At 33.4% G+C, this 12,085-nt stretch overlaps 1 protein-coding gene and 1 non-coding gene across 2 annotated transcripts; one reads left to right on the top strand and one right to left on the bottom strand.

The window, feature by feature from the left end:
* The first annotated feature begins 4,334 nt into the window (after nucleotides 1-4,334).
* TRNAG-GCC (transfer RNA glycine (anticodon GCC)) lies at nucleotides 4,335-4,405 on the top strand. Its single transcript has one exon. It is a non-coding gene; the product is annotated as a tRNA-Gly (tRNA).
* Nucleotides 4,406-5,222: 817 nt separating this feature from the next.
* LOC107063036 (uncharacterized) lies at nucleotides 5,223-9,685 on the bottom strand. Its single transcript, XM_015314435.1, has 4 exons — nucleotides 9,608-9,685; nucleotides 9,350-9,447; nucleotides 9,074-9,231; nucleotides 5,223-5,779 (listed from the first exon to the last, which is right to left on the bottom strand). Exons 1-4 carry the CDS (start codon nucleotides 9,683-9,685, stop codon nucleotides 5,700-5,702), a joined length of 414 nt encoding a protein of 137 aa, XP_015169921.1. The 3' UTR covers nucleotides 5,223-5,699.
* Between the last annotated feature and the right edge of the window lie 2,400 nt (nucleotides 9,686-12,085).

Raw genomic sequence — 12,085 nt, 5'->3', positions numbered from 1 at the left:
AGTAGTACAGTACATCTTACTGGAAAAAAAAAAGGGTGCCAAATGCTAGGTTGAAACATTGGTTTCAAGATTTTATGAGTTATAGGCTTATAGCTAATATATGGAGTAGTTCAGTATCTGATTTTAATTCAAATGTGCATTGGAATGGAACATAGAAGGGACAAATTGTGTACTGTTATGAAACAAAAGGTTTTTAGAACTAGAATTGGTGGGGTGAGCCAGGCCAAGGCAGTAGTGCAACACCAAGGCGACTCTTGAAGGTCCCAATAGCAAGCTACCGTGGTGAACCTCCCCCCTTAAAAAATAGAGTTAATATCGTGTGAGTCGATGACTCACATATCAGATATTAAACTGATAAGAACAGATACTACACTTGATCTTAGCCAAAAGGCCGAGAAAGGTATGACTTTTCATGTGTTATGCCGGGCTATTTTATATGGTCCTTGTTACATAAAATCTTTCTTTCCAGTCAGTATGGGACTAGAAAAGCTTCTATATATTAAACTAGTAATCATCTTCTCTGGTTTATATATTACACTAATTCAATTCCTTTAATCTTCTATAATTCCATTGATCAAATAATAGTGAATGAAACAATTTACGTTTGTTGGCTGTAAAATAGTTCCAACAATGTTGCTGAAATTAAGAGTAGATCACTTGTTATGTTACTACTTCTGCTAAAAATCTAACATTCTGCTATGAAGAAACAAAGGTAAGCTTTAAGAGGTGATGCGGTCAGTAACAGAATCAGGAATGTCACATAAGGTACGGGATTTATGCATGTGATCTAAAAAAGCTACTTTTTGACCCTCTTTAAATTGGAAGCTTCGAAAGATCGACCTTTGCATTATATCAAAGGGACTGAACTATTTATATATATCTAAATTTTTTTTTCACTAATCACACCGTATAAATTTTCACCAGAGTGGTTCGATTCCCGGCTTGTGCATTTCATTGTGTGAGTGCTAACATGAGTCGTATTGCCTATTCCTAAGCTGCATTACTGACAGAGAAGAAGATTTTTAGTATCAAGATGCTCTTCAAAAAGAAGTTATTTTTCCGACCCTACCCTAGGAGGATCAATAGTAATGTCACTTACCCTACAACATGACTTGAACCGTCAACCTACAGGTTGATGTGAAGATGCTCAACCACTTGAGCAAGCCTCATTTATCCTGCAACAAGTTGATCAATTATACAGATGGCTTATAAAAGTCATCTGGACATAACAAGTTTACCGAAGTCCATTGTCTATTCCTAAGGTTCATCACTCCAAAATAAGATAGAAAACAAGAGAGGTAAATTACAATTTTTTGCCTATATATCATTTTCCACGTAACGTATCGATCTTGCTCCAACCTAAAATTGGTGGGGTGTGCGAGGCTTAAAGGTCCCGATAGCAAGCTACCGTGATGGACCTTCCCCTCATATTCCTTAGTTGTGAACAATATTGAAAAGTAATAAGAAACACATAAATTATTTTTTCATGAGTCTTCAAAGATTTGTCAATCAATAACACAAATAGAATCTTTTGGTCATCTAGAGATTTCAGAATGTTGAGTATGACGTTATATTTCCAAAAAAAATGATAAGTGATAATGTAAAGTAAGTTTTACAATTATTTTAGTGGGGTGCGCTAAGCCAAGTCAGTAGTGCAACGCCAAAGGACGCTTGAAGGTCCTGAATTCCAATAGCAAGCTACCGTGCGGACTTTCCCCTAAAAAATAGTTGGTATAGGATATATACCGATAAGAATAGATACTACACTTGATCGTACTATATGAATAACTACTTAAAATGGAGTTCTCAAAACATCTAGCACCAGTGGTCTAGTGGTAGAATAGTACCCTGCCACAGTACAGACCAGTGTTCGATTCCCGTCTGGTGCATTCCTGGCTGGTCCATTATGGAGTGCTGTGAAGATAAATTGCGCAGTCAGTGAGAACTTGGGTCCTCATCTTGTCTGATAACAGACGACAAAATAGTGCATCTGAGCCTCTGTTTTTCCATTATCATTTTTTTATGTTGTTGGAGATTACAAGATGGGAAATTGAATTCGATCCGACTATATATCAAATAATATTGAAATTGACTCTGGTAAGACTATATAGGGTCACTATTTATTTTTAGTAGTGTGCAGTGCATCTTACTGGAAAAAAACAAAGGTGCCAAATGCTAGGTTGAAACATTGGTTTAAAGATTTTATGAGTTATAGGCTTATAGCTAATATATAGTTCAGTATCTGATTTTAATTCAAATGTGAATTGCAATGGAACATAGAAGAGACAAATTGTGTTCTGTTATGAAACAAAAGGTTTTTAAAACTAGAATTGGTGGGGTGAGCCAGGCCAAGGCAGTAGTGCAACACCTAGGCGACTCTTGAAGGTCCCGATAGCAAGCTACCGTGGTGGACCTTCCCCCCTCAAAAAAATGAGTTAATATCGTGTGAGTCGATGACTCACATATCAGATATTAAACTGATAAGAACAGATACTACACTTGATCTTAGCCAAAAGGCCGAGAAAGGTATGATTCTCTATGTGTTATGCCGGGCTATTTTATATGTCACTTGTTGCATAAAATCTCTCTTTCTAGGCAGTGTGGGACTAGAAGAGCTTCTATATATTAAACTAGTAATCATCTTCTCTGGTTTTATATATAAAACTAATTCAATCCCATTAATCGTCTATAATATAGTAAGTATTGATCAAAGAGCAGTGAATGAAACAATTTACGTTTTGTTGGCTGCAAAATAGTTTCAACAATTTTGCTTTCGGTATTTATTAGATGTTTTTCGAGAATTGAGCACTATTAAAACTTAAGAAGAACTATGGTTCGAAACAACTGGTGTTGGCTGCATAATAGTTTCAACAATTTTGCTGAAATTAACAGTTGATTACTTGTCATGTTAGTTTAATTCTTTGAGAGCTTCCCAAATATTATTTCATCAATTTAGCTACCTTTTGCTAAAAATCTAACATTATGCTATCAGTGATAGAATCAAGAATGTCGTCACATAAGGTACGAAATTTATGCATGTGATCTAAAAGCTACTTTTTGAGGAGTCCAGCATCAAAATGGACACTTTTTGAACCCTAAACACCAAAAGGGACCCTCTCTAAAAACACACACCAAAACGGACAGTTCGCCCATTTATGGACGAAACTCCAAATCCATCCAAAATAATATTACACAACTTTAAAGGTAGTTCGCTCACAAATAAGCAAACTACAATTCTTTTTACTAGCTCCTCACGTGAATCTATGTCTCTTTCTTCCTCACATGAAGCTATATCTCTTTTTTCAACAATAAATATGTGTTATTCACTCCACATTTTCTCATTCATCTTCTACTCTTTTTATACTTTATATTTTGAATTTTGAAATTTGATAGACATGTCTCAACAATCCGGAAAGTATGTATATTCAATTGAACTAGATATTTGTAAATGCAAAGAGTATTGTAAAATGAAAACATCAAGGACTCCAAGAAATCTTGGTCGTAAATTTTGGAGTTGTGCATGTTCAAAAGTAAAAAAATTAATTTGTTCACTTCAAAATATTTGGTATTCAGTTGTTTCTTGTTTTGTTATTTCAGGAAAATGATGGATGCAATTGTTTTTGGTGAGCAGAAAACATGTTCATAAAAAAAGAAACGTAGACGTTCTGCTTTGTCTTAGTTGGATCAATTTTTTTTTTTTTAAAAAAATTAGAGTACGCTCATAACTCAACGAATCACAACATTATTTTTTTAAAAAATTTTGGAATTTGCCTCATTATGGACGGACCCTAATAAAATTTTATAACAAAAATTGTGGCTTAGTTCATGAACTGCAATTGAATATGTTTTTTTTTTTAAAAAATATGACATCTTTGTTATTTTTCATATATAGTGATGCTCTTAGATCTAACGAGAAATTCATACAAATAATTTTTATTTAAAAAAAAAAAAACAATACTCAATTGAAACTGCAATTGAGTATTGCTCTTAGAACTACAATTTTCCATTGGGCGATGAGTCATATTGGACACCTTTTCCATTCAATTTGATTGTAATACTCAATAGTTGAAAACTTCTGGAGTCAACAATACTAGGCTTCGTAGAAATGAAATGGGCATTGCTCCAGGTCGCATGGCACAACGATGTAGTTTAAGTAGGGAAACTAGTCATAAGAGCAATTGTCATCCCCATCGACCTCAGTAGTTTTTTACTACTATTATTATATTGATAAGAATATATACTACACAATCTTACGTTTCAATTTATTGATATCATATATTTTAGGGGTGGTACTTTGCGAATAATTGTATAAAATGGAATTCTTAAAACATCTAGCACCAGTGGTCTAGTGGTAGAATAGTACCCTGCCACGGTACAGACCCGGGTTCGATTCCCGGCTGGTGCATTATTCGAGTGCTGTGAAGATAAATTGCGTAGTCTATGAGAACTTGGGTCCTCACTTTGTCTGATAACAGACGACAAAACAGCGCATCTGAGCCCTCTCTTTTTCCACTATCATTTTTAAATGTCGTTGGAGGATTACAAGATGGGAAATCGAACTCATTAGTATTTTACACACTATGGGTGACCATTTATAAAAAAAAAGGTGCCAAATGGTAGGTTGAAACATTAGTCTAACTCTCAAGATTTTATAAGTTATAGCTAATATTAGTTCATATCTGATTTTAATTAAAATGTGCAACTTGCAATGGCATAGAGAGCTCTTTAGAATAAAACTGCCAAAAATTATGTACTGCTATGAAATCAAAGGTTTTTAGAACTAGAATTGGTGGGGTGAGCCACGCCGAGGCAGTAGTGCAACACCAAGGCGACTCATGAAGGCCCCAATAGCAAGCTACCGTGGTGAACCTCCCCCCTTAAAAAATAGAGTTAATATCGTGTGAGTCGATGACTCACATATCAGATATTAAACTGATAAGAACAGATACTACACTTGATCTTAGCCAAAAGGCCGAGAAAGGTATGATTTTCCATGTGTTATGCCGGGCTATTTTATATTCACTTTGTTACATAAAATCTCTCTTTCCAGTCAGTATGGGACTAGAAGAGCTTCTATATGTTAAACTAGTAATCATCTTCTCTGGATTTATATATTAAACTAATTCAATCCCATTAATCGTCTATAATTCCATTGATCAAATAGTAGTGAATGAAACAATTTACGTTTTGTTGGCTGCAAAATAGTTCCAAAATAAGATAGAAAACAAGAAATGTAAATTTCAATTTGTTGACATAACATTTTCCACCATAATGTATTGATCTTGCTCCAAAAATGTTAAAAGTTAATAATAACTTCACAAAAATCCTAAGTACTAATATCTTTGTCCTGGATCTCGAAGAAACTCCTTCAACAAACAATTGAAAGAAATGTTTACAACCTAGAATTGGTGGGGTGTGCCAAGCCAAGGTAGTAGTGCAACACCTAGGCGACGTTTAAAGGTCCTGATAGCAAGCTACCGTGATGGACCTTCCCCTCATATTCTTCTGTTGTGAACACTATTGAAAACTAATAAGAAACACAAATTATTTTTCACGAATCTTTAAAGATTTGTCGATTCATAACACAAATTAAATCTTTTGATACTCTAGAGATTTGAGAATGACCTTTTATAATTCCCAAATAATTGATAAGTGAGAATGTAAAGTAAGCTTTTACAACTAAATTTAGTGGGGGTGCGTCAAGCCAAGACAGTAGTGCAATGCCAGAGGACGCTTGAAGGTCCTGAATCCCAATAGCAAGCTACCGTATGGACATCCCCTAAAAAATAGAGTCAGTATAATGTAATATACTGATATGAACAGATACTACACTTGATCTTACATTAGAGGTGGTACTTTGCGATTATGTAGATAAAATGGTATTTTTAAGACATCAAACACCAGTGGTCTAGTGGTAGAACAATACCCTGCCACTGTACAGTCCTGGGTTCGACTATCTGAGTGCTGTGAAGATAAATTGTGCAGTCAGTGAGAACTTTGGGTGCTCACCTTGTGTCTGATATTAGACGACAAAACCATATATAGGTTCACCATTTATCTTTAGGTGTAGCACAGTTACAAATTAGAAGGGACAAATTGTGTACTGTTATGAAAAAAAAGGTTTTTAGAACTAGAATTGGTGGGGTGAGCCAGGCCAAGGCAGTAGTGCAACACCAGGGCGACTATTGAAGGTCCCGATAGCAAGCTACCGTGGTGAACCTCCCCCTTAAAAAATAGAGTTAATATCGTGTGAGTCAATGACTCACATATCAGATATTAAACTGATAAGAACAGATACTACACTTGATCTTAGCCAAAAGGCCGAGAAAGGTATGCTTTTCCATGTGTTATGCCGGGATATTTTATATGTCACTTGTTAAATTAAATATCTCTTTCTAGGCAGTGTGGGATAAAAATGTGTTTCTGGAAAATTAGAAGGACTCTAAGAAGTTCATCTATCAAAATTAAGGCCATGGAAACAAAGTTTTTGAGTTATTTTTTGATTCGTCGATGGATTTTCTTTATTTATTGATAAAAATCACCAGTGATTAAGTTCAATATCTTCCAAGAGGAAAAGTATCAAGTGATTTCTTTTCATTTTCTTATGTTTTTGGTGAACTCGATTATCCATATCTACGTGGTTGGTAGAGTTTCATGATGGTGGAATGGACTGAAAACCACCAATATCTCTAGTTTGTTTCATTGTACAAATGATTTAGTTTGGAATTTTTTTTGGTAAAGATGGAATAAAATTGATGTTGATAATTTATATGCAAAATCCAACTAATTCAGGATTGAGGCATCATTGCAATGGTTGAATTGCTATTTTTGTATTATAGTTGTACTGCATTTCTTTGAAAGGTAAAAAACAATATGATGTCCCAGACTGATCTTATCTGCATCAATTTCAGGATCTAAATAGGATAGAAAATTCTAAAACTGTCAGTAGCATTACATGTGAAAGAGAATTTAGTCTTCTTTGTTCTAATATGGACTTAAGTTTGGAACCTTCTATCTCAGGAGGCAGTTACAACCAGTGTTTTAAAGGGCGGGGCATGAGGCGAGACGTAAGCCCCGAGACATAGGGAGTAAGTCCCATGGATCTACGGGGCATAGTCTCATTTATTCAATTTTATAATTTTATTACTAAGAAAATAAGCAAAAGTAAAATTAAACTTTCAATTATTTTACAAGTAATTTTTATAAATAACCTATAATATATAGAAAAATTATTATGATTTTTATTTGAGATAGATATTAATAAGCAATAATGAAGAAAAAAAGTATAATAATTACTATTTTAGAAATATCACTACACCAATAATAAAAAAAATATGATTTAAAGCAAAAAAAAAAAAGAATAATTAAAAACACTCAGGGCAAACGTTTTTATGCCCAAAACTTTGGGTTTTATGCTTAGTGCTTACTCCCCAAATTCTAGGACTTATCAATTTGCGCCCAAGCATTTTTGGTACGTCCCGCCCTGAGACTCGCCCAACAACCGTTTTTGAAAACACTGATTACAACTCTTTAGATAGCTATAGAAGTTTAACTACTGATGGTAACAATACTGATATTTAGTTTCTTTCTATTTTTTCTCTGCCATTTCAGATTGTGATGATATCAGTATACTTCCATTTTTTCCTTAAAAAAATATTAATTATATCTTGATTGATGAAACTTATGATTAAGGGAGCAAGAATCATTTTGTTTGATGGATCTCACGAAATCATGAATTGAAAAACCTACATGAGGACCCATTTGGTAGAAGGTGATGAAGAGTTGTTGGACTCAACCTCTTTTGTTTCTCTTGTTGATGCTGGTGAAAAGGATTCAACTACTAAATCGACTTTCACAAATTTCAATGAATCACTTTATTGAAAGTTTAAATATAGTAGAGATACAATTAGAAGCCCAGACTTGGTAACGGGAAGATTTATGTTGAGTGAGACTCATAATATTATTGTTCTTGATCTCTTTGATCAGCTAGAGAATCAGAAGGCTCGAACTGATAATGCAGAAGAGCATCTGAAGATTAGGAGAAAAGTATTCTTTGATTCGGTAGTTGAATGTCTGGAATTCAGTTGATTGTAAACAGAGTTTTGGCAGAGGTCTTGAAGCTTGGGCAAAGTGGACAACCACTTCTTCCTTTTGATCAATGTTGTCCATTTTGCCCAAGCTTCAAAACCTCGGCCAAAACTCTGTTTACATCTAAATTCTAGACATTCAACCACCTAATCAAACAACACTTTTTTCCTAATCTTCACATGCTCTTTTGTATTTTTTTAAATTCAAGCCTTCTGATTCTCTTAGTGGTAAAAGAGATCACAAGCAATAATACTCTGAGCCTCACTCAACCCAAATCCTGCCATTACCAAGTCTAAGCTTCTAATATATCTCTAATATATCTAAAATTACAATAAGGTGATTAATTAAAATTTGTGCGAGTCAATTTAGTAGTTAAATCATTTTCACTAGGATTAGCAAGAGAAACATAAGAGGTTGAATCTCACAACTCTGCATCAGCTTCACCAAATAGGTCCTCATGTAGGTTTTCCAATTTATAATTTCGTGAGTATCACCAAAAAAACAGATGATACTTGCTCCCTGAATATTCAGTTTCCATTAGTTAAGATTTAATTGATATATTTTCAGGGGGAAGTGGAAGTATATTGGTAATGACAACATTCAGTTCTTCATTCAATGTAATGACTTGACAACATCTTTAAATTCCATGAGCAATTACTACACCGATCTTATGAGAAAGTGTATCACCTAATTTTTATGAATCTCTTATAATTTTGAGTTAAACAAACCTTATGAAATGCCTTTTCTTTAACATTTCTATTAAGCAAATTCAACTACCTTCTTCCTATAATTAATTTATTGAAGCAACGATATACAACCAAATTAGAGAACAATGACTAAAAAGGCATAAAAACAAGTAGTCAATATAGGCGTAGAAAGAAATTTGACGAAAGAGTGGACACTTAAACGATCGAATTCAACATATATCATCATAATCTTAAATAGGAGAAAAAAATAGAATGAAGTTAAGTATTAGTATTATTACCATCAGTAGTTATACTTTTGTAGCTATCCAAAGAGTTGCATTTGTCTCCTGAAATAGAAGGTTCCAAACTTGAGATCAGACTAGAACAATGGAGTCTGTATTCTTTTTCACACGTAATGTTGCTGACAGTTTTAGGATTTTCTACTCTATTTTGGATCCTGAAATTGATGCAGATAAAATTAGCCTAGCTAGTACATTATACTTTTTTTTTCCTTTTCTAAGAAAATGCAGTATAGTAATAATACAGAAATAGGAATTCAACAACTGCAATAATACCTCAATCCTGAATTAGTTGGATTTTGCATATAAAATCTCAACATCAATTTAATTCCTTCTCCACCATTTTTCCCAATACTTAATAATTTGTAGTACACCTTCAAACAAAAAGCAGAGTCAGTTGAGAAACCAAACAATGAATAAGCCAGATGGCTAAAAAAATGAACCTTTAAAAACTGATCTCAACAGCAACAACAATAGCAACAGCATCAAGGTGGGGAATGTTAATCCCCCATAACCAAAGGGGGAAGAAGCTACCGTTGGGGAGCACAAGAGAGAACATCTCCGCAGAGGCGATGAGAACAAGGAGAAGAAGAGGCGGAGAGCACAAATCATAAAACCCTATCATTTAGGGTTCTTTTATATTCACCTGGTCTGACCACTTTTGGGCCGACCAGCTCTTTTTTTGGTATATTTATGTGTGGATCCATTTAGGAGCCCATATTTTATTAAATAAAATGGACCATGAGTTCAGATTTAAACTTTAAAAAAGGGATATTGGTAGTTTTCAATGTCAATTGTGGTTTTCGATCCATTCCACAACTATACTTGATTTGTTTGGTTTTATCTAAAAAAAATGTCAATTCGAGATCAAACCAACCCGACATTCAACAAATTTGGTTATCAGGGATGAATAATTTCATCATCTATAAATCATATTTCGTCACTAAAACTCTTGTGTGACGAAAAAAATTTCATCAATCAGTTGTCACTAAACGTGTGTCACTAAAAGTTTACAAAGACGATTTAGTGCTTCGTCACTAAAATATTATATTAACTACAAAAAGAAAAATTGTCCCCATATGCATAAACATTCTGACGAATTTATTTGTCATAAAAAGTGTAACTTTTTTGTAGTTAATAGTATGTTTTGTCACTAAAAATATTATTATTAGTGACAAAATTAAATCATCACTAATTTATCATGTTCAATCAGTGACGACATCAAATGTCTCTAAAGCTATATGTATTTCGTAGTTGAAAAAATACAATATCGTCACTAATGACTATTTTAATATATACAAAAAAAATATTTTGTCCTTAATGTATAAATTAGGGACAAATTTATTATTATAAAAGAGGTTAATAATTTTGTGATTAAATATATCATTTTTTCACTAAAAGTGTTGCTTTTATCGACGACATATATTGTCACTAAATATTATCATAAGTAATTACAATTACAATTGTCACAAAATAAAAAAATAATTCATATTCAATAAAAGGGGGTACTAGGACAATACATTTTGTGTCACTGAATGTAATGAACTTGTGATGAATTAATTTAATTCATGACAAAAATATTTTTCATAAAATTCACCCATGATCACACAATAAAAATAACTAAAATTATACTAAATTAATAATATCTCATTACAAACTCCTTAAATAAAAGTAAAATATGTCCAATGACAAGAAAATCTAACTAAAATATATCAAATATTACTCCTAAACAAAGACATATAAGTAAAAATTCTTTCCAAAATATCAATAATGTGGTAATACATAGCTGGTAATCAATCTTGATTCATTTCTCACCCTTTATACCTGTACAAAGAGAGAGAAAATAAAACAAAGATTTAGATTGAGATGATTATACTAGAGTCAAAAGTAAAATGTGTAACACAATTTGTCTTTCATATGTTCTAATACCCACTTTAATAAGGCTTATTTGATGGATTGTCCCTGATATTACAATTCCATATATATATATATATATATATTAGTAGTTTCCAATTTACAATATAAATTTTATCATTACAAGTTTAACATAAGTGAAAGTTTATGGAGTATATCATCACAAACTATACATGGCAACATAAACTCTATCATTCATGAAGACTATTAACTATTAAAATATAATGTAATCTATGTAGAAATTCTCACATTCGAATCAAACATGCGTGAATTAAAGGAGAAATTACATATAACTAGAATTTATAGCCTCATCCATTTTGTTGCAAAAAAAAGAAGTGAGAGTTCTAGAAAACAAAACTCAAGCAATTTCTTAGAACAAAATAGAAAAAGACCACCAATTTATAAAACAAATTAATGTGATTAAGAAATGACACAAATGAAGCAATCAAAAGGCTTTTTTATCATGAAGTTGACAGATAAATACTTGTAAGTCCAGATCTTTTTTATCTAGCTCATTTAACTAAAAATTGAAATGTTATGTCAGTGAATTAGGTGCATCTTGATATATCGTGAGTTTACGGTATTTCTAATACATTTCATTTACCAGTTGTGTGTGTCTAGGACCTTTTTATATTGGTTTTTATGTGTTTTTATCATGTTTTGCAGGAAAGATGTACAGGCGCGGAAGTATAGAGACAGCCGAAAGAAATGCAGAAACAAGGGCATTCACGGAGGTGATCTACGGACCGTAGGTCCATTCACGGTCCGTATGTGATGACCGTAGATCAGCAGGCATGGGTATTGAGGACAAATCAGGGAAATCTGATCAAGTGTGGAACCACGGTGTCCATTGACGGTCCGTAGTTGTATCTATGGACCGTACTATTGATCCGTAGAGTGATACTGCGAGGGTTCCAGTACCTGATTTTTGAAGATTCTAAGTGTGGAGCTACGGAGGGGATTGACGGACCGTAGATCGATCTACGGTCCGTCAATCCCCTCCGTAGCTCCACACTTAGAATCTTCAAAAAATCAGGTACTGGAACCCTCGCAGTATCAATCTACGGATCAACAGTACGGTCCGTAGATCAATCTACG

Source organism: Solanum tuberosum, unplaced genomic scaffold, assembly GCF_000226075.1.
Source record: "Solanum tuberosum cultivar DM 1-3 516 R44 unplaced genomic scaffold, SolTub_3.0 scf00300, whole genome shotgun sequence".
Taxonomy (NCBI): Eukaryota; Viridiplantae; Streptophyta; class Magnoliopsida; order Solanales; family Solanaceae; genus Solanum; species Solanum tuberosum.
Note: the sequence above shows the minus strand (reverse complement) of the source record. Positions and strands in the feature narration are given on the sequence as shown.

Coding starts and splice junctions, on each gene's coding strand:
- LOC107063036 (XM_015314435.1), bottom strand. CDS start 9,685: ATGATTTGTGCTCTCCGCCTCTTCTTCTCCTTGTTCTCATCGCCTCTG. Junction 9,448..9,607: donor CTCTCTTGTGCTCCCCAACG/GTAGCTTCTTCC, acceptor TTTTGTTTGAAG/GTGTACTACAAATTATTAAG. Junction 5,780..9,073: donor CAAAAGTATAACTACTGATG/GTAATAATACTA, acceptor TCTATTTTTTAG/GGGATGTCCATACGGTAGCT.